At 33.8% G+C, this 22,030-nt stretch overlaps 1 protein-coding gene across 2 annotated transcripts in view; it reads left to right on the forward strand.

Annotated features, from left to right (window-relative positions):
• Positions 1-22,030, forward strand: part of TNS3 (tensin 3) — a 377,368-nt gene that overhangs the window by 290,664 nt on the left and 64,674 nt on the right. For both annotated transcript variants that reach the window (XM_051984497.1, XM_051984488.1), the window contains exons 20-21: positions 1,152-1,278; positions 1,378-1,458. In XM_051984497.1, coding sequence (XP_051840457.1) covers positions 1,152-1,278; positions 1,378-1,458 — 208 coding nt within the window. The remainder of the gene's footprint in view (positions 1-1,151; positions 1,279-1,377; positions 1,459-22,030) is intronic.

Consider the following 22,030-nt stretch of genomic DNA (forward strand, 5'->3'; position numbering starts at 1 on the left):
TTATACTTCCTTCAGAAACAATTTAACTGCTATTATAAAGAATTGGGCTTATACTCTTCTAATTATGATAATTTCTTTATACTAAACTAATATGTTTTTTCCTCTTTCTCTCAATCACTATTTCCTATTCCTAATACCCTAAACTACTCAAACTGGATTTGAGCCATAATCCAACAGCCAGGAAAGAGAAGACTTTTGTAGAAGATGAGAGTTCATCAAATTAATTTTCTGTTCTCAGGAGTTCTGTTCCATACTCATCCAACTTTGTTTCTTTGTTTCTTCTTCTTCCCCCCTTCACTTCTAGAATCAGGAATCATGATCAAATCAACTTTGCTATCTTTTCCATAGAGGCTTTGGTCACTCTATTCCCCTTAAAGCCCCACTCTATATTCTTCCTGTCCTCCTGCACAAAATACTCCTCCCTGGCTATCACTCTTTTTGTTTATTGCTTCCTTCTTTACTTAGAATGGAAGTTAAAAATGGGGGCAGAAACTATCTTTGCTTTTGTATTTTTATCCTTAGCTCTTAGCACAATGCTAGGTAACTTTAAGAACTTAATGAATGGTTTTTCATTCATTTATTAATCATTCATAGTATTTTCTAGAAAGCTCCAAACTAAGATGTCTCTTCCTTTCCTAGCTCTCTAGATGTTTTCTATTCCTATTGAATGCAAGTTTTATGGGCAATAGAAAGTGAACTGCTTACTTGTATTTCTCTCCATGGCAATTTGTATATTTCCCTGTATATAGTAAGAACTTAATAATTGCATTTTTATCTATTCTTTCCATTTACAATGTGGAAAGAAAATTATGTTTCTCATTTCAATTCTAGTTGTTCCTCTGAGAAAATAGCTATAACTGAAATCAGAAGCATAATTAATCTTCCCGTCTTCTTAAGGTAATGAATATATATATATATACACACACACATGTGTATACATATGCATACTTCATATATACATATATATGTAGAGAGTTCTGATTTTCAGCTAGTGAAAAAATAATATGAAATCCAATTAAGTTAATTAACTTCTAGCGTCATGAATCTAGAATTGAATTATAGTCCTTGTGGTCTATATTGAAGTGAAGAAGCTAACGTTCTCTGTCCCTTAAACCCATTTTATTTTTTCTGCTATGTATATGCTTTTGCAGACAATGATAACCAATTATCCTCAAGAACTTGATGTGATTGATGGTGGAATATTTTCAACAACCAAAAATGGAAATGAATCTGTCGCTCCTACTCCAGCTTTTCCCTTATCATCAGAGACATCCTATGGTAAGAAAATCTCTATCAGTAATCACTTTGGATTCATTGCTTTTTCCATTTTTGATAAGCAGAGTTATAAAAGTAATTTGTTATTTTTTTCTCTTTCAGTAAAAACTCCTCATTATTCTCAGATCAGTCCATCAGAGCAACTCACAAGCAGCCCAGCTAATTTGTACAAAACAGGACATGGTAAGAATGTTAGCTATTTTTTAATGTGTTGGCATTGTCTTAGTCAGAAGATCATTTTATGGGCATGGTAGTAAAGGCTTATGATCTTTGCCTACTGAGTAACCTGAGACTGTTGAATTGCTTGAGTTCGGGATTCTGAGCTTGAAGTGTAGCTAAATAAAGCCTAGTAGGTGTTTTGTGCTAAATCCTTATCTAATGATGAGCTCTTGGATAAAAACCTCACACCTTACCTCTGCTCCTTTCCTTCTTCCCCTGAGAAGATCAATGGACCTAGTTTAGAAATGGATTAGGTCCTAGCTTCCATGCAAATGAACAACTCAATCTACTCTAGAAATGACTGTTGCAATTCTAGCCTGGATGAAATAGGAAGAAGTAGGAAGCAAATAGAAAGACTATTCTTTATTGGGTATTTTGTTTATAATGATATTTTGATTTAGATTTGGATTGGCATTTCTTTCTTCTGTGTAGAAATGATTTGTTTTACTTTGGGATCAAATTTCTCAAGCCTTTTAACTTTTGCATAGTTATAGAACTTACTTACAAAGTAATTATTTAAAAATCCTGGCATCTCAAACCAGGTGATCATTAGGTTTAAATTTCAGTGTGGAACAGCAGTAATAATAAAGGTATTAGTAAGGAAGGAGGGAAGGAATAGAAGATAAGGGCATAAATGCTTAATAAGATGCACTAAGATTTAATTTTTCATCCAACCTTTTTGAAATTTTAGGAGTTTCCCTTTATCTATGACTGTTAATTTTCTAAAACTTGTGTTCTCTATTGATTCTGATTTTTTCTTCTGTATCAAAACTTTTTATTTGCTATACTATATAAATCATTTTCCATATATCTCATGAAATATTAAATCTAATAAATAAGAAGTGTAGTTTATCTATAGCAAACTGTTTAATTTTGTGTGGATAATGCTACTATATTTGTGTGAATAATACTCTGCAACAAAGCACTATGAAGCTAGAATGTTAGAAAGCAAAATATTTAATTCTCTCCTTTTTTAGGCAATCTAAGCATGGGAGGCTATTAAGCTTTGATTTAGTCAGAAATATGTTTCTCTGAATTCCAAACTGAGAAACATGAACCTTTATAACCTTTGTGTCAAATCTCCACAATTTCATTATTCATTGTGATTAGAAAGTCCAAAAAGTCAGGAAAAAATAAAAACAAACAAACAAAAAACCAAATATTTTATACCAAATACAAATGATTTTTCTGATTTACCTATTATGTCACTTTAAAATAGAAGTTAGAAATTCTTTTATTCCCCTTAGAATAATCATGGATATCTGTTTATTTGTTTTTCTCCTGAAAAAGAAGATAGAAAACCTGACATAGAAGGTTGAATCATAAAATTCTTTGATTCACTGTTGCTTCTAAGGAGAATATGCTTAGTTTTAAGACATTTTTATTTTCCTGAGGGAAATTTCAGTTTTGAAAAATTCTCTAAAGTTATTTTGAGCCATTCCTATTGAAAAATATGAGTATTCAAGTTGAGTAGTGGCATTTTAAAGTAAAGATCCAAGTATATTTATATTTCTATAAAACATATAATTATATTATAGTGAGACCACTTTTATTAGTTGGCTAAGAAATAAATCAGAAACTTTGGAAAAGAATAGCTATAATATGTTAGCACAGTACTGGGCATATATATATATATATATATAGTAAGTACTTAATAAATGCTTATTCCTGTCCCTTCTGCCCTTCTCCTACCCTTATGGCAATGGAAGTTTTATTAGGATATGTATCTTCTCATGCTTTGACTTTGAAATAAAATACTCATTTGTAATATTTAAGCTCTGCTCTGCTTATTAAATACTCTTAAAACTTCTACATTGGTGCCATTTCAAAAGTTATGTCCTAGACTCCAGTCCTGGAACAAGATGTGTGGTGACCAAATTGGCAACAAAAAGGGATATGGGGTGGGAAAGGAGAAAGGGATCATTTAATATGAATGATAAGTTCTGATCTGCTTTACTCAACTATGTACTTTATGGATGTTTCAAATGTGGTGATGGAGAGAGGAGAATAGTGAGGCGGAGAGTGTTGTGGATTCAGAGAAGTTGAAGTCTGATCACTTCTCAGTGGCGGGAGAAAAGAGCTATGAGTTTCCTAGATCTCATCATTCCATGTCTTAAGAAAAAGTAGTATGCAGTGTAGGCCTTTTGTTATCAAATAGCTGTTGAAGTGAATGAAGAAGGAAAGAAAGCCTTTGTTGAAGAGAGTTACCATTTGAGGAAAGTTGCTTCTGACCTATCAAAAAAAGACATTTATTTGAGCCATCTGTCAATATATATACCTATAGCCTTGATATACATAAAACCCTTTGTTATCATAGTCATTATAATGGAACTTTAATTTTAAAAGAAAATAAAGAAAGAAGCTCTTATCATGCCAGCCTTCCAAAAGTGAATCTAACATATTGCTTAAAAAAAAAAAAAAAAAAAAAGCCCCCTTTCATCATTTACATTTCACTGGAAAAGACTTAAGTCATAGTTATGAATTGTTTTGTTTCTCTTTTGATGAAGAAAGTTAATGTCCCTTAGTAGATGTTGACACTCTGAATCAGAAAGTTCTGATTCTGTTCTTACCTTCTCAGTGCTCTTCACTAACTAAGCAGCATTCAGGCGACAATTCTTCAGGACTAACTTGCAAAACAACTACCATTCTGAATTGATAGAGGGAATTTCTTCATAGGAGTTGCCCACATCAATGAAATCTTTAGTCCAAAATTAAAAAAAAAATACAGGAGAAAAGAAAAAGTATTTTGGCTCTCCTATGAAAATATTCTTTACCTCTTAATGTAATGAAGTTTTATTTGCCCTTTCCTATTTTTGACCAACAGTAAATTGTTTTTAGATTTAATTTTTTTTAATTTGAAAAATTCAGCTCCCCTTCATGAGATATATTAATAATATTTTAGTTGTTTTATTTTTTTACTTAGAAACACTAAGTATCATATCATAAGAGATGAAGATAAGAAAATAGGTTCCAAAGTTCCCAGTAGAGAAAGATTCAGGCAACTTCCTGTTGGATAAGAAATGGGAGTTATTTTTGGTTTTTAGATTAAGTATAAATGATATCTGTTCAGACTGTACAATTTGTGAAATATGCCTGAGTCCCATGGCCTACACAAAACAGTGTTTTATTCAGTCCTATTGTTCAGTGGGGGAGGTGGACATTTCATTTTGGAGGAGGTGTAGGAAGGGGGAGAGGCATAGTTCTATATTATTTTAAAGTTAACAAAGCACTTTCCTCACAACAACCTCATGAAGTAGGCATTGTAAGCAGTATTGTTCCCATTTTACAGATGAAGTTAAATGGCTGAGATTCAGTCAGTTCATGGATAGAACTAGAACTCAGCTTTGCAGATGTCAAATCTAATGCTCTTTTCCTTAATCTTTACAACTTTACAATAGCCCCAAATGCTGCTGTTTTATATGAATTATGTGCTCTTGATGCTATAAATTCTTGAATAGTTACAGGGGAAATAAACCTATACTCGTCATACTTCAAGCTGTTGCCTTAATTTAGGCTTTGCTTTTCTTTTTAGGGAAAATTATATTTCTTTCTCTTTCTGTACTGAACTATGGTTCTAGTAATACAAACATACTTTGCCACCACCATTTATAATCTAATTTCTATGGTTTTTGCAGGTCAGAGTTTATTCCTAGACTGTCTTCAGTAATAGGATCTCTGACAGCTAGTGTGAAAGATTACAATATAGAATTCATAATTTAAAATGGAGATCAGGGTAGACCCAAAGACTCCTTGACAGGATTTGAGACCTTTTGCTTTAATCAGTCACAAAAAGTCATATAGATTCTTGTGACTAGTTAGCTAGCTACTTATATCTATTTGCTTACTTTTTACATCCTCTCCCCTTGTTATCCTGCCTCAGTTTGAATTCCTTTGTACCTTTGGAATTCATCTTAAGTTTCCTCTCACTGGTGTCCCTTTCTATATTAGACCTTATGATGTTTTTCTTGATGTTCCTGAGTATTTCATTTAACCCCTTTTTGTAGAATGGTTCTTACTCATTTACATTTCAAGACTACATAGTCATTGAATCAATCAGTTTTGAAGTTCCTTCTAACTGATATTCTGATACTTGCAGAGTTTTTAACTGAACTTATTCCAGCCCATTCACTAGACGAAGGAACATGCCCAACAGGGAGTTTACAGTCCTTGACCATGGTCTTCTGGAGCTCAAGGTCACCTGCATTTCATATTGAGGCATCAGTAGTAAGATAATAGTGAAGACTCTTGAAATCTCTAGTAGCTTGGATACTTGCAGGGCAGACTTTTGATGCATTTTAATTCCTTTGTACGTGGGATAAAAATAGGTTTTGCTATTGAGATTGTTCAATAGATCACTGACTGAACAATAGCTACAACCAATTCTAGTAAAAATTGTGAAGTAGATAGTTTGCCTTTTTATCCATCTAAATTGCTACCCAAACCTTTTTCCATCACTTGCCTTTTATTCCTGCTTTTCTTTTTCAGATATCCCAGTGAATTTATTCCACCTTTTAGTCAAAGTTTCTAGTTTTCCGGTATTAACCAGCTCTGCCCAGTGTTTGCCAGTGGAGCCAAAGAGCTGACATTTGTTAAGGGATTTGCTATATTCATTGAACATGAGATCCCAGGCACTGACTTCAAAGAGCTTACAGTCTAATAGGATAATAGCCATTATGTAATCTAGATTCTGAGTTCAAGAGTTATACAGACATAGTTCCATGAGTCTTGAGGGAAGAAAGTACATTGCTTTGTGCATAGAGCAAGAAAGAAAGTGGGAAGCATTTGAACTGCAGATTCAAAGGTAGTATTAGATGGATAAAGTTGGGGTGGAGAGGGTAGGGCATTTCAAGCAAGGAAGTAGGAAAGCACAAGATTTATTTGGTCCCCAGTCCTACAGTTTTGCCAGACCATAGAGCAGATGTTGAGAAAACTAGTATGTGATGAGTATGGAAAAGTCCTGTGACATTGTAAAGAGTGCCTTGAACTTTATGGAGTATTCCTCAATCTCCGCTTCAAACCCATACTTCCCTTTCCCTGATTGTTCAGCAACTTTCAGCTATGTATTGATTAGATTAATGGCATTTAAGTTCAACAGTGAATCCAGCAAATTTGAAGAACTTGTTAGAATGTATAAGAAAAATATTTATGAGTAGAGATCCTTTAGGTTCTGCTTATCTAACCTAATGGTACTCTTGGAATGGTATGCATGGAATTAACATTGCTTTCTCATACCATCTCCACCCCACACACATTTTTTGGACACAGCCCTGCTCTCATCAAAACAGTTTTTGCTTAGGGAGGGTGCCTTTGTTGGCATAGATCTCCTTTTCAAAAGCAGTGATAACAAATCAAGGAATGTTGATTCATTTATTCAACCTGAGCAATTATTGGCCTAGGTTAATTTTTTTTTTTCTTTAGGTTTCTGCTTGTTAGGTGATCTGCTTAATTCAGTAAAACCTGCCTGTAGACAAACACTGGAACTGAATTGTCAAAATTCATAGAAGATCCAATTGCAAAATAAAACAGATTAACCTATTGACATCCTAGTCTTTCAAACAATATGATTTTGACAGTGGTCTAGCCTTTATTATCTGTTATTTACAGAAAGCCACAATCTTTTCAGAGATACTAATCAAATCATAGTGGTTTAACAAGTAAGGTCAATTTTCTGTTCTCTTTTATTTTGAATTTTATTCCTACTTATAGTCCATCCAATCAAGTTTTCTTTCAGGGACTCATTATAATATACAGTTAATCCCAGTCTCTAAAAAAGTAGATCAGCAGAACACAAGCTCTAGCCTTTCTTAACCAAGCTAGAAAAACTGAATAGTGACTAACGGTGGCTTGGTCAGAGACAACCAACTTACCTGTGGTCTTGGAGAAAGAAGTCCATCACCAGAAGGTAAAACATAAGATGATGATTGATGAGGGTAAAGAGGGAAGAAAGAAGGCAACTCCTGGGGACTTTCTTCCCATATGTGAAAGAAAAACACACTTGTATGAGGTCTGTGATGAAGCCACAGATTAGTAAATTGGTCAGTAAATATTTATTAAGCACTGACTTCCTGAGTACTTCATTTAACAACTTTTTATAGAACGGATTCTTGTTCAGTTTTGTTTTGAAACTAGATAGTCATTGAATCAGTCAATTTTGAAGTCCCTTCAAACTAATAATCTATTGCTTGCAGATTTTCTAGCTGAACTTATTCAGCAGTAAAGGACTGACAAGCAAAACTAATTGCAAATTTTGGTGGAGAAAGGAAGAACAATAGATAATCTGAAGGCCTGGACTGATGTTTTTGTTTGTTTCTTTGTTTTATTTTGTTTTGATTTTTGTTTTTGTTGATTCAATTGAATTTTCTAGTTCAAATTGTTTGTTTACAATTACCATACAATACAAAGTATTTATTTATCCAAAGTTATTCTCTTTTTTGTCAATCAATAAAATAAAATTTTTTCATACATGCTGGAAATGTGCGTGATGCCAGCCATAAAGATAGATGTGTTATACATTATATGCTTAGTCCATATTGATTTAATGAGAGTTTCACTGATCTTATAAATGGAAAAGTAACAGAGAATAGAAAGGATGCTGTGGTAGGTAAGTGCAGATGAGAGGTTTTAGTTCCTTTCTAAACCTGTCATTTGTTACTAGTGTGTCCCTGAGCAAGGTACACTGTGGCTACTCTGATTCCTCATATGTACCAAAAGGAGATTGAATTAGTTGATCTCTAAGGTTATGTAACATTAATGCTTTGAAGCATGACCACCCATAAAAGTGAACAAACTAGTAACCCCTCTTACTCTGGGCCATATCCTTTTGGCATACTTAAACTTTTTGTTCACTGAAAAACATTCTTACTGCTTGAGCTAAGTACCTCCAGGATCCTGTCAGGCAAGAAGAGGAGAGGCAACATTGTGAAATCTTCCAAGAGAAGCCCAGTGTTGCATGAGGTTTTTTGTGTTAAGGTACAGTTGCAAAAAGCTAGCCAGGTATGAAATCAACTAATTCCTCTATCCCTTCTTTGCTTAGCAAAAACAATGTCTCCTCCCTACGTTGATTTTAACCTTGGCAAGTACTCTCTGTAACCATTGCAGGCAATCTGTAAACACTCCAAGAAATGGAATAGTAACTGAAGAAATGAAATAGTAGCTGATTCTGTTGAGTTGTTTTATTTAAAAATTAAAAAGGATCATAAAGAATACGTGTTGGCTCTCAATTCAGGATTATAAAATTCTTACTCCTTTTGTTTTGTGTTGTTACTCTGGCTTTGCAGGGCTTTTTCTTTTGTTATTGTATATATGTTTTGCTTTGGAGCTAGAGATACATGTTAATTAATCATGTATTAAATTAGAAATTTAATGAAAATAGGATCCTATATGCCTAGAGGTAGCAGCAAAGTAGCTTAGTGGAGAGAATGATGTACCTGGAGTCAGAAAGACCAGAATTCAAATCCTGATTAAGACACTAACTATGTGACTCTGAGTAAATCAATTTGTTCAACTATAAAATTTAGGATAATTAAAACATTTACCTCCTAGGGTTGTTGTGAAGCTCAAATAAAATAATATTTGCAAGCACAATATCTTGCACATAGTAAGCATTTTATCTTCCTTCTTTCCTTCCTTCCTTCCTTCCTTCCTTCCTTCCTTCCTTCCTTCCTGCCTTCCTGCCTTCCTGCCTTCCTGCCTTCCTGCCTTCCTGCCTTCCTGCCTGCTTTCCTGCCTGCCTTTCTTCCTTCCTTCCTGCCTTTCTTTTTTCCTACTTCCTGTCTTTCTTCCTAACTTCCTTCCTTTTTTCTTTGTTCCCTTCCCCTTTTCCCTTCTCTTCCTCCCTCATTCCTTGCTTCCTTTCCTCTCTCCCTTTTCCTCTTAATTCCTTTTCCCCCCCCATCCATTTCTCATGCTTCCTTCCTTCCTTTGTTTCCTTTCACTTCCTCCATGCCTCCTTCCCTATTTCCCTCTCTGTCTACTTCCCTTCCCTCTCTTCCTTCCCATCTGCCTGTCTTTATTTAAAATCCTAACTAATTTAGGAGAATTGAAAACAAATTTAAAAAATCACTAGTGTACAATACAATGATTTTATTTATTTATTTACTTTTATCAATAGCTGTTTCTCACTTTCTCACATATGCATTGAATGAGGTTGATATTTTTCATTTATTTCATATAATTTCTTATCCAATAAAGAGCCATCATGATCTAGAATAGATAGAATGTTATGCTGGAATTCTCTTAATCTGTATTCTGCTCTGATCTCTTCCTCATATATTGGAAGGTGGAGAATTGATCTGGCACAAGTTGATATTGAAAAAGTCTGTGTTTCAGGTGAATGGGAAGCACCGCCAATGTGACTTACTTAGCACAGGCTTACTCTGAACAGTATGATGTACAAAAGCTATAATGGATTTGGTGTATATATATCAAATATGTCTAATATTGTAGTCACAGTGCTCTGGCAATGTCTGGAATGTTGCTTTTAACCCTAGGCACTGTGTTTTAATAGGGACATTGACAGAGTTAAATGTCAACAGGTTGTCAAGAGATCTAAAAATTCAAAAGTGGAATTGTTGGAGGGGAAGAACTGTCACTCAGTTATTTGGTAAACGAATGAACTAGAAGCATTTTTTTCTTAAGAAAAAAAGAAAAGGGGTCAAGAGTCATACTGAAGTCCACCTCTAAAGTCTCATTATGCTATGTAGTTAAAACTGAATTTTTCAAGACAATGCTAGGAGACTACAAATGCTGGTAGATCCTACCATATTAGAAAGCATTCCATTAATAGATTTGGTGACTGACAACATGTCACCCAGGAGAACCAGACAGGCTAAGTTAATTTCAGAGATGCAACAACTTAGTTGGTTGCAGAATAGTGATCTTTATTTTTGATCCAACATTTCACAGGGATCATTTTCCCTGTTATAAATGTTAAGAGATGAAGGATGGGAGGAGTTGGAAGGTTTAATCTGCATTGTTGGTAAACAGTCTAGCACTGATGAGACCATAAGGCTTTAAAGCAATGAGGTATTTAAACAAGGACCAGTGCTAGGCATTGAAGACAGACAAATTCCTTCCTTTTCTTTCTTTGCTATTTAATATGAAGGGGAGAGGCTCTAGTGTCAGGTTTTCCTATTACATACTTAGAGAACTTTTGAAGAACAGACCCACACATAGGAAGTCAACCTTTAAATCAATTGCTTAAGAAGTAAAATAAAAATGTTATATGAAATGAGGATTAGCAGTAATTTTAAAAATTACAAGAGGAATCATTGGGTATAAGTAGTTGATTCATTTTCTCACAATTCCATATTTTTTAAAGTTTAAATATAGGGCAATGTGCAAAAATAATAGCTCTCTACCCTTGTTAGTTCTGAGGTAATATTTAGAAAGCCCAGTTCTCAAAGCCTTTTTGATATTTGTATGAGTACATAAACAAAAACATATAAATGTACTATAAAGACACTCAGATGATCTGTGATCTCATCAATGTGGATATATTCTCAAACAGTACAGATTTAAACCCATCTACACTTGCCTTTCATGTATAACTCATGGCCATAACCTTTCCTCACTTTGTCACAGTAGATCTACCCGTCATGCCAGGGAGCTTCCTCAAATTTTCCTAGTAGTCCCAGTATACCAGCAGAGCCCCCAGGCTGTCTCTTGCTCAGCCCTCAATCTTGCCATATGAAAATGTAAAGTCTTCCATGAACCCAAGCAAAATGAAATGTACTACATACAAAGTAATAGCAATGTTCTGGGATGACCAATTTTAAATGACTTTGCTATTCTCGGTAGTATAATCATTCTTATTATGTATGTCTTAGGATGAAAAATCTATATCTAGAGAAGGAGCTGATTGTGTCAGAATACAGATGGAAGCATTCTCTCTTTCTTTCTGTAGTCCCTTCTCTCTCTCTTTTTATTAGGATGGGAGATCTGTGTTTTCTTTCACAACTTGATTTTTATGGAATTGTTTTGCATAACTTCACATGTGGTTTCTTAGTTGTGGGTGGGAATAAAGGAGAAAACTTAGAACTCAAAAGTTTAAAAACAAATAGAAAAATTTTGCATTGAATATAACTGAAGAAAATAGTAAATAGATCAAATACAAAAAAAAAAAAATCCAAAAGAAAACAGTTAAAAAATAAAAATATAATTTCTTTTAAAAATAAATTATATAAGATTTTTTGAGGAGAAAAAAGTGCTTAGTTTATGTCTGTTATCTCACAGGCACTTAATTCCTTCTTTTCCTTTTTTGAAAAGTATCAGAGATGAAATCATTATAAATTAGAGAAATGCAAATTAAAACAACTTTGAGAGATTTTATAATTATCAGATTATTTAAAATGGTTGTAGAGAAAGCAGCAGACATCATTGGAGGAGATGCAGAAAAAAACTGGGATACATTCATTATTGGTGGAATTATGAACAGATTCAATCATTTTGAACAGAAATGTGAAATTATGCCCAAAAAGTTATTTAACTACCCATATGCCCTTTGATCCAGAAATACCACCAGTTGGTCTTTTTCTGAAAGTAATTAGGAAAAAGGGAAAGAACTGATATGTACTAAAAATACTTATAGCAGCTATCTCGGTTGTGGCAAGAACTGGAAATTGCAAGAATGTAAATGGCTGAATAAACTGTGGTATATATTGCCATGGAATACTACTATGTTATAAGAAATAATGAACAGAGTTCATAGAAAACACGGATGGACTTACATGAAGCAATGAAGAGAAAATGAGCAGGACCAAGAAAACATTATATATCATATTAACAGCAGTATTGCTTTAAGAACATCCATATTAATTACAAAGGACATGAAGGAAGATGATATTTGCATCCAGAGAAAGAACTGATTAATAGAAGTATGTATAGAATGATTTTACACAAAAAACCACTGCTCTTGTGTGTGTGTGTACTTACTTCATGGGAAAGGGGAGGCAGAAGGGACAACAAAAAGAAATTAACATTGTAGATTTACTTACAGTTTTATGTGCAATCTTTATTATACTATCATTTTATTTCATAAATTAAAAATAAAACAAGTAAAATTTTTAAAAAAGAAAAAAGTATCACAGCATACAAATCTATGCTATTTATTACTGTTATACTATTTTATGACTTAGAAGAATTGAACTATGCAAACAAATGTTAACATTTTCAAATTATGGATGTTGCTCTCTACAAATTATCTACATATTTGTTCCAGAAGCAATCTGGTAATCTTTCCAGACTAGAATTTTTATAGGCTTTATATGAAATTTACATGAAATCTCTCTTTTGGCCAGACCAGAAATTTATTGGAGAAGAGTTTTCATAATTTATTATAGTTCTACCTCTGATTTTCACCTAAATATCAAAGCTATGGGGGAAAAGATGGAAAAAAGATCTGAAAACTAATTTAATAGAACTTCAAATTGTTCTTTTTCCTTTAAATTACCTCCTCCTGGCCCACATAAAGAGATCAGCGAATATATGTTGTTCTAATAGAGCAGAGAGCAGTTCCAATTCACTTTGAGGTAATGATACTTCTATGACCCCAAATTAGCCACTTATTTCCTATATGACCTTCACAAAGAAGTCATTTCACCTCATTTGTAAAATGGGAGGGTGAATGATTCTAAAGATGACTTCTAATTTCTCTTCTGTCTCTAAAGTCCTTTAATATTGTAATTCTATAAATGAGTTTACACATATAAATATAGCTAAGAAAATAGAGATACACACAAACATATATACGTACACATTCTGCTGAGCAGGTTACAACATGTTCAATAATAAATTAACAAAAGATAATCAGAAACAGTAGTACCTAGGTAAAAAATGAGTAGTTTTTAAAAAATTGTGTTTTTTAAACACTTCTTTTCTTCTGTTCTCCCTTCCCAATCCCAATTTAATGCCAGAAAATAACATGACTTCATTAATCAGTAAGATTTTAACTTAAGATAAGTTCGTTGGGAGACACTATGGTGTAGTAGAAAGACTTAAGGTCCAGACATTTGAATTTTAATAATGATTCTGAAACTCATTTCTTGGATAACCTCAGGCAAGTCATTTATCTTTCTAAGCCTCACTTTTCTTGTCTGTAAAATATTCACTAACTTACCTGCTTTTCATAGTTATGAGGAAAGTGATTTTCTAAACTTTCAAGTTCTATTAAAAGTGAAATGCTATTACTGGAGTTGGCCCAGCCCTAAATATTTAAAAACCCATAGTCACTTCTCTTTTCTGGATTTCACTTTTCTTTTTTTAAAAAAAATAAGCATGATAGGATGATTTTAGAAAGACTCAGAGAGCCTTACATGAACTGATGCTAAGTGAAGTAAGTAGAACCGAGAGAACATTGTACATAGCAACAAGATTATGCAATGATCAATTCTGATGAACTTTGGCTCTTTTCAACAAAGAGATGATTCAGGTCTACTCCAATAGACTTGTGATAGAGGAGAGCCATCTGTACCCAGAGAAGGGGCTGTGGGGACTGAGTATGGATCACAACATAGTATTTTCACCTTTTGTTGTTGTTTTTTCTCATTTTTTCCTTTTTGATCTGATTTTCTCATGCAGCATGATAAATGTGGAAATATGTTTAGAAGAATTGCACATGTTTAACATATATTGGATTATTTCCTGTCTAGGGAGGTGGGTGGGGGGAAGAGAAGGAGAAAAATTTGAAACGCAAAGTTTTGCAAGAGTCATTGTTGAAAACTTTGCATTTTGAAAAATGTTATTAAAAAGAAATTAAAATGAGCATGATTAGAGTAGATAATCTCTGAGGTCTTTCTAGCTCAGGCATTTTGTGATGTCCTATCATTCTTACTTGTCAACTGTATCTTTATCTTATTTCCAACACTAATTTTGTGAGCCAGAACAAATCATTTTGTCTTTCTCAGCTTGTTTCCTTGTTTATAAAATGGGGATCACAACAAACACTTACCTTACAGGGTTGTGGTGAGAATCTGCTGAAATAACTTGCACAAACTGCTTCATCAGCTTTAATAGGCTATATAAATTGAACTGCTTATGCTATTTAATTCTTAAAGACTAGGCTAGCAGCATATAGAATTAGCCATGCTAACCAGAAGGGTTTTTGTTGGAATCCTTACAAAGTGTTAACTCATTAGAGTTGATAGAGACAATAATTGTCTAATTTAGCATGGTTCAGTATGATTGATCTGATCCTATGAGGAGATGTTATGGGCCAGAATTTGAAACAAGGTGCTAAGTGGAATTGATGGAAGCAATGCTTGTGTGCTTGGGTTTGCACCTTTAAGAGGTTTTTACACATTAGAGCTCACACACTGGAGCTCACATATTGGAGTTCACAATTATGGGAGATACACAAAGTTAACTTTGTAACTTTGTGAATTCATACCTCCCATAATCCTACTCTCGGAGGAGGAGTCAACCTTTTACACCGAGCATAAAAAAGCTTCAGTGAGTCAGTCACAGTCAGTTCAGAAGAAGCCACAAGTTGGAGTTGAGCTAGAGCCAGAAGTCACTTCAGAAGATTGACAGAGTGAGAGTTCAGTTCGGGAGATTGAGAAGCTAACCTGCAGTTGGACAGAATCAAGATTCAGAGAGAGGCTGAAGCTTGCAACAAGAGCTCTCAGAAGCAAAGAAATCTAAAACAATAAAGAACTACTTTAACACCTGGCTGCATTCGGAGTGATTATTATTTTGAACTGAAACTAAGGCTGCCTCCAGAAAACTTCCCAAGAAACATGCCCAGAGAGAACCATCATATATTATAAAAAAGAAGAGAACACTATTTTGGTTCCCTGAATGTGGGACTGATAGGACTCTGATCTCAGTGGAAAAGCCTATCCTGATTTAGTGGAAAAGTCTCCTCAATCCAGAAATTGGGGTGAGTACAAAAAAGAAATTTTGTTTAAAAAGTTAAATTAGAATTTCAGCTAAGATGGAACAGATGTTTAGAAAACAGTCTTCTGTTTCTGTTCAAGGAAAATGTTTAGAGATCATTGTCAAGGTTATGAAAAGCCAAGGTTTGATTAAAATTTTGGAGCAGATCACTGAACTTTTAGAAATTGTAAAGTACATATGTCCTTGTTTCTCTATGGAAAAAGAATTGGCTCTAGACAAGTGGAAATTAGTAGGAGAGGATCTTTGTCAATTCTACAATAAAAATGGACCTGACTCAATTTCCAAAGACACACTTAATTACATATAGTTTAATACAACTGGCTTTAGGAAATTTTGTAAGTGTTAGAATAAGGAAAAAGAAGAAAGAGCAGGAGGGGGAAGTGCCAACTAAACTAGGTGAAAAGGAGGAAGAATCAGATAAAAATGGAGTTAAGTACAATTCTGAGTGTGATACTTCACAGCAGGAGAAATTAGATCATTCTGCATCTCCTCCCATTAACCCTTCATGGGTGGAGGAAGAAGAAGGAGGGGGAGAGGAAGAAACACAATCATCTCCTATGAAGCAGAATATGACAATATTAGAAGAGGCATTAATTAAGGCAAAAAATGAAGGAGAAGATATATCTGATTTTATAAATGCATACCCTATGATCAAAGAGCTTGACTTTTCAGGTCAAAAAGGGAGATGATACACTCCTTTTAATTTGGAAAAAATTAAAGATTTGAAAAAGGGTTGCATTCTTTATGGGGCTATATCCTCTTATGTTAAAATGTTACTAGATAATTTGTCTTATGAAATCTTAACTCTGAATGATTGGAAATCCATAGCTAGAACATGTTTAGAACCGGGACAAAATTTCGGATTATCATGAATTATGTAGGATTCAAGCCCAAGGCAATAGGCAAACAGGAGCTAATATACAAACAGCTTTTGACCAACTAGCTGGTGAAGGTCAGTATGCAGAGAATTCAGAACAGATTTATTATCCCATACCAGTGTATGAGAAAATTTCTAAGGCTGCAATAAAAGCTTGGAGTTCTCTCCCCGGACAGAAAGATGGATGTAAAGCCTTCACAAAGATAGAGCAAGGTCCCGATGAACCTTTTACTGATTTTGTGGGATGTTTATAAACAGCTGTAATAAGAACCATTGGAGATAATGTAGCTATAGAAATAGTGACTAGACATTTGGCTAAGGAAAATACCAATGAGGTTTGCAAAAGCATTACATGGGGACTGGACAAAGATGCTCCTTTAGAAGAGATCATAAGACATTGTGCCACAGTAGGTACAAATGCTTATTATACTCAGACTATGATGAATATGGGAAGACAGGGTCCCTCTTGGCAAGGGACTTCTTTCCACCACTAAATGTGGTGTTCTCTTCTTTTTTATAATATATGATCATTCTCTCTGGGAGCAGGTTTCTTGGGGGAGGTTTCTGGAGGCAGCCTTAGTTTCAGTTCAGAGTAATAATCACTTCAAATACAGCCAGCTGATAAAATCCAAATGTTTATTTTCTCTTTCCAAGTCTTTCTCTTTCCTTGGGCCTGGTTAGCTTTCTTAGAGACCTCTCTCCTTAGTCTAAGAGCTCCCTCTGAATGTCTCCAAATCCAAAGATTTGTCCTTCAGCCTCCAGCCAGCACAAAAGTGGAAAATGGAATGAATCTGATTCCGCCTCCGAGAGTGGGCTTCTGTATCTCCCAGAGTGCTCTTTGACCCTGAGAGCTTCTTGTTTATATGCTGTACACTGATTACACACAAATCATTATATCACTGGGAAACCATTATTTGTTGTAGGATTAAATCAATTCTAAACTAGATTTAAACATTTGTCTCCTCAATTCCACTTAGTACCTTGTTTCAAGTTCTGGCCCATAACATCTCCTCGTAGGATCAGATCAATCATACTGAACCATGCTAAATTAGATAATTATTGTCTTGATCAACTCTAATGAGTTAACATTTTGTAAGGATTCAAACAGGTTTCAAATATAGAATCAGAGAGATGGACAGGATGAATCATCTCAGAGCCACCTAGACAAATGGAGAGAATTTCATTTCATAATAGTCTAGTGTGTGTGTGTATATGTGTGTGTGTGTGTGTGTATGTGGGTATGAGAGAGAGAGAGAGAGATTTCATATAGAGTGTTATATATTATATATAATAGTATGTATATAGTATATATATAGTACATATATAGTAGTTATATAGTCATAGTTACATATAACATATTAAATTTTTGTGTGTGTTTATACAGTGATTTTTGTTCTTTTTTTTATAAGCATAACATGCATGTACATATGCAACAGATTTGTCTACAATGAATTCTATAAGATTTAATTTAATTTAGTGCTTCAAGTTATTTTATTGTTGTAGAAATTCTCTTTCAGCAAACAGAACACCTTTATATCTTATGTGAAGATCTGCATTTTCAAAAATCTTTAAAAAATAAAAATCACTATCCATTGTAACCAAGTATAGTATAGTATATATTATAGTAATGACTTTTCCAAAATCACCCTATGTCTAAAGCCAGATCCCAAGACTACAGATATGCAACCCTATCCCAGGGCCAATATTGGAACAAGTTTCTGTAAACAACTGTCAGGACTACACTGATATATCCTCAAAGGAAGTAAGGGAAGAAAGCATTTTTAAATGATTACAGTGTTCCTACATTGTGTCCTGATACTACAATTAGGCATTGGTATAGCATAGATTATATATCTATATCTATCTATCTATCTATCTATCTATCTATATATATATTTTTTTTTCTGCTCTCCATCTAGGTACAAATATATACATTCTATTCAACTTGGAAACTTGAAGACTTAGAGGAAACAGTTAACTAGCTACAAATATTTACAAAATTATCATAAATAAGAGGAACCTTATTTTATAAATAATATTTTTTTATTGTTAGGGTTTTTGTTTGTTTTATTGTTGAGTCCCAGTTGAGATTAAGTATCTTGTCCAGGGTCACACAGCTAATAAGTGTCTGAAGCCAAATTTCAACTCAGGTCCTCCTGACTCCAGACTAGACTTACATCCACTATATCTTATAGCTTCCCCTATACATTTTTTTTTATTTAAATATTATTTTAGAGGCAGATAGGTGCTATAGTGGATAAAGAACTGGTCTTGGAGTCAAGAAGAATTGAGTTCAAATTCTGTCTTTGCCATTTATTATGTGTTTAATCCTGGGTTAAGTCACTCAAACTTTCCTATCTTCAGTTTTCTTATCTGTAATATGAGAATAATAATAATAGCACCTCATTTATAGGCTTGTTTTGAAGATTCAATGAGTTGAGAATGCAAACCTTGAAGGACTATATAAATGCTAGCTGTTATTGTTATTATAAACACAGATAAATTTTTAAAGTTTATGTATATATGCAAAACATCCTTCTTTATATAAATAAGTAGATAAGCTTTGAAAAATATAATGTGCATAGTATATAAATTTCCAGGAAACCATGGCAGTAGACTTTCCTTGTGGTTTAAGAAAAGAAAACACAAATTTTCCAAGGCAGGGCATGATGCTCAGATATAGTACTTTCAGTCATCTCTGCCTCCCCAGCATGATGAAAGGGAAATGGTATATTCTACAGCATGTTGGAGACATAATCCAATTCATGTCCCTGAGAGTTTCCTCTCTGGAGAAACCTAAGTACTGATTTGGACCATTGGTGAAAAAAGCAAATAGAAACAATTGCTGTCTATCATGGCTTAGAAAACTACAAATTAACATTGTGTTGCTTACATTTTTATTTATTTTGTTAAACATTTTCCAATTACGTTTTAATCTGGTATGATCCCATTCTGAAATTTTATTGCCTGGAAGTATGAAACCTCTGATTGGACTATCGGCATAGGAAAGGCAGAGAAAGGTTTCTATCCATGGGGTTATTGCTGGAGTCTTTAGGTTATATTGTTTTTACATTTCTTTCTTTTCTTAAAGGGTTCATAAAATTCCTGTTAATACCTTCCTTATCTCCAAATTTTATACTGTTTGCATAGAAATATTTTGCAAGTATTCTGTCAAGTCCTGGCTTAAATAGGTGCTTGACTGATTGACTGACCTGGAGGAAGATTCATCAACTTTAGCCATATCTATTCATTGCAAGAATCTCCTTCCTATAATCTGTTTTGAACATTCCCAGAGAAGAAGAATTTATTGTATCTTAGTGGAACCATGCCAGACCTGGAGTCAGGAAGATCTCACTTTAGAACTGGGCTTCACACCCTTACAAACTGTTTAGTCTCTGCAAATTACTTATCCTCTATCTACCATAGTAGTATCATCTTTTTTCCCTGCGTATTTTGAGAATTAAATAAGATAATATTAGTAAAGTACTTAGCATTGTGCTTGACATATTAAAGACATATAATAAATGCTTCCTCATTTTATTATAAAAGCTAGTCTTTTATTTTTTTAATGGCTCTGATTATTTGAGAAAAAATAATTCTATTGAGTTAAAATCTGACTCCATACAAGTTCTGTCCATTGTACCTACTTCTTTCCTTTGGAGCTAGCAGTAATAAGTGTGATCTTTCTTCTCATTGTTTCAGATATTTAAAGGTAGTTATTATCTGACCCAAGTCTTCTCTCTTCTAAACTGAATATCCTCATTTCTTTCAGTTCTCTTATTGTGTGACTTTCAGCTCTTTTAGCCATTCTTGTCACCCATCTTTGGATGTAGTCCACTTTGTCAGAGTCCCTCTCACAATGTTGTGTCCAGAATTGAACACAATACAGTAAGTGTGGTTCCTAATAGTGCAAAGTATAGTAGAACAATCACATCCCTTTTTCTGCATGTTTTTATTAATGGTTTTACATCAGCTTTTTTGGTAGTCATATCAAACATTATTAATTGACCTTAAGAGTTCAATTAGCTAAAATCTCTAGACCTTTTCTGGATTAAAGACAGATAAATTGTGTCTCCCTTACCCTTTATTAATATATCTTAATTTTTTTTAATCTTAAATTTGGATTTTATATTGGTCCCTGTTAAATTTTATTTGTTTTTGTTTTATCCCATTATTCCTATCAGATCATTTTTTGAATATTAATTCTATTTAATGTATAGGCTAGCCTCTCTAGGTTTCTGTTAAACATACATTTGAATTTTTTTTCATGTTATGCCTTAAAACAGCCATTCTTAACTCAGAATCTATAAACTTATTTTTTTAAATTTATAATTATATTTTTATATAATTTGATTATTTTGTAATCTTATGCATTTTGTTTTATGCATTTAAAAATATTTTTCTGAGAAAAATCCATTCATATGTTTTACTAGACTGCTAGTGATGAGCAGTAAGGGGAGAATGTGGGACAGAGGAAGATAACTTATGAGATAAGTAAGATTGAAAACCCCGGTATTAAATCAAAAAGCTGAAAACAGTCTCAAGGACAGAACTAAACACATAGCCCTGAGACATTATGCTAGCAACCCATCTCTGAGTTGACATTGATATATATTACAATATTTTGGGAATGTAGCTGTTCACTCAGCTATGAGCCCACTTAATTGTATTATATGAATTAGCCAACTTTCCCTCCTCTTGCCTACAAAAGAAGGAGACTTCTTTCAATTGCTTTACTTAAGTTGACAGGCCCAATGTTATTAGTGGCTCGAGTGGTGGATTTAGAGTCAGGAAAACTGAAGTTCAAATCCTGCTTCAGTCTTTTATATGGTAGGCAGGCCACTTTTCTGGGCCTCAGTTTGCATTACTATAAATGAGGGACTTGTTCTTGATGTCTCCTAAGATTTTATTTTTAATTTTTTGACCCTATGAGCCATAAACACAGAGCTATGTCATTAACCTGATTCACTAGTCTACTAAATTCATCTTTAGATTTAGAGTAGTAGCTATCATACCAAAGTGTGATTCATCCTTAGCAGAGTCATGCCAGTTCTAAGTGATTACTGTTTTCTTTTCTATATATTCACCATCTATTTCATAACAGAATTTTATTAAGGTTTTGTTATATCATGGGATCTTACTGACCTTTAGTTTTAATGACTATATTTTCTGCCATTTTTCCTACACAGAACGTTTTCCAATCTGAAATCTGTAAATGTCTTTCAATTTCCTGCCATTCATCAAAGAGCTACAAGGGCTAGTTACTTCTGCAACTAGGCATAGTTCTTAAGTATCAGAAATTAGCACAAATACAGGATTCTTTCTCTCATTTACTTACCTATGTTGATCTTCATTTTCCTCTAAGACATTTTTTTCTACACATTCTAAGTTGAAAACTAATTTTTTTAAATAGAAAGGGCAGAAGCAGTACACAATAAGAGTTGATAATTTCTGTTTTCCTTCAATTCTGTTCTACCCAGCCTGGATCTGGGCATTGCCTATTTGTCAGGGATTGTTTTCTATATTCCATAGTAAGCTCTAAAGCCTTAGGAGAATGAGGTAAAACGACCAGTGGAATAACAATTTTAAAAGGCTATAAGGTAAAATATTTGTCGTTGTAGGGAGTGCTTGTTCAAAACTTCTATGGGTCAACTTCATTCAATATCCTAAGAGGCTTTGTATGAGAGAAATTTATCTATAAAATTCAAACCTTAACTTAAGATGACAGTTTCTGAGATGGGATCTGGCTATCAGGGTTCAGGTAGG

The sequence above is a fragment of the Antechinus flavipes genome, chromosome 1 (assembly GCF_016432865.1).
Source record: "Antechinus flavipes isolate AdamAnt ecotype Samford, QLD, Australia chromosome 1, AdamAnt_v2, whole genome shotgun sequence".
In the NCBI taxonomy this organism is placed as follows: domain Eukaryota; kingdom Metazoa; phylum Chordata; class Mammalia; order Dasyuromorphia; family Dasyuridae; genus Antechinus; species Antechinus flavipes.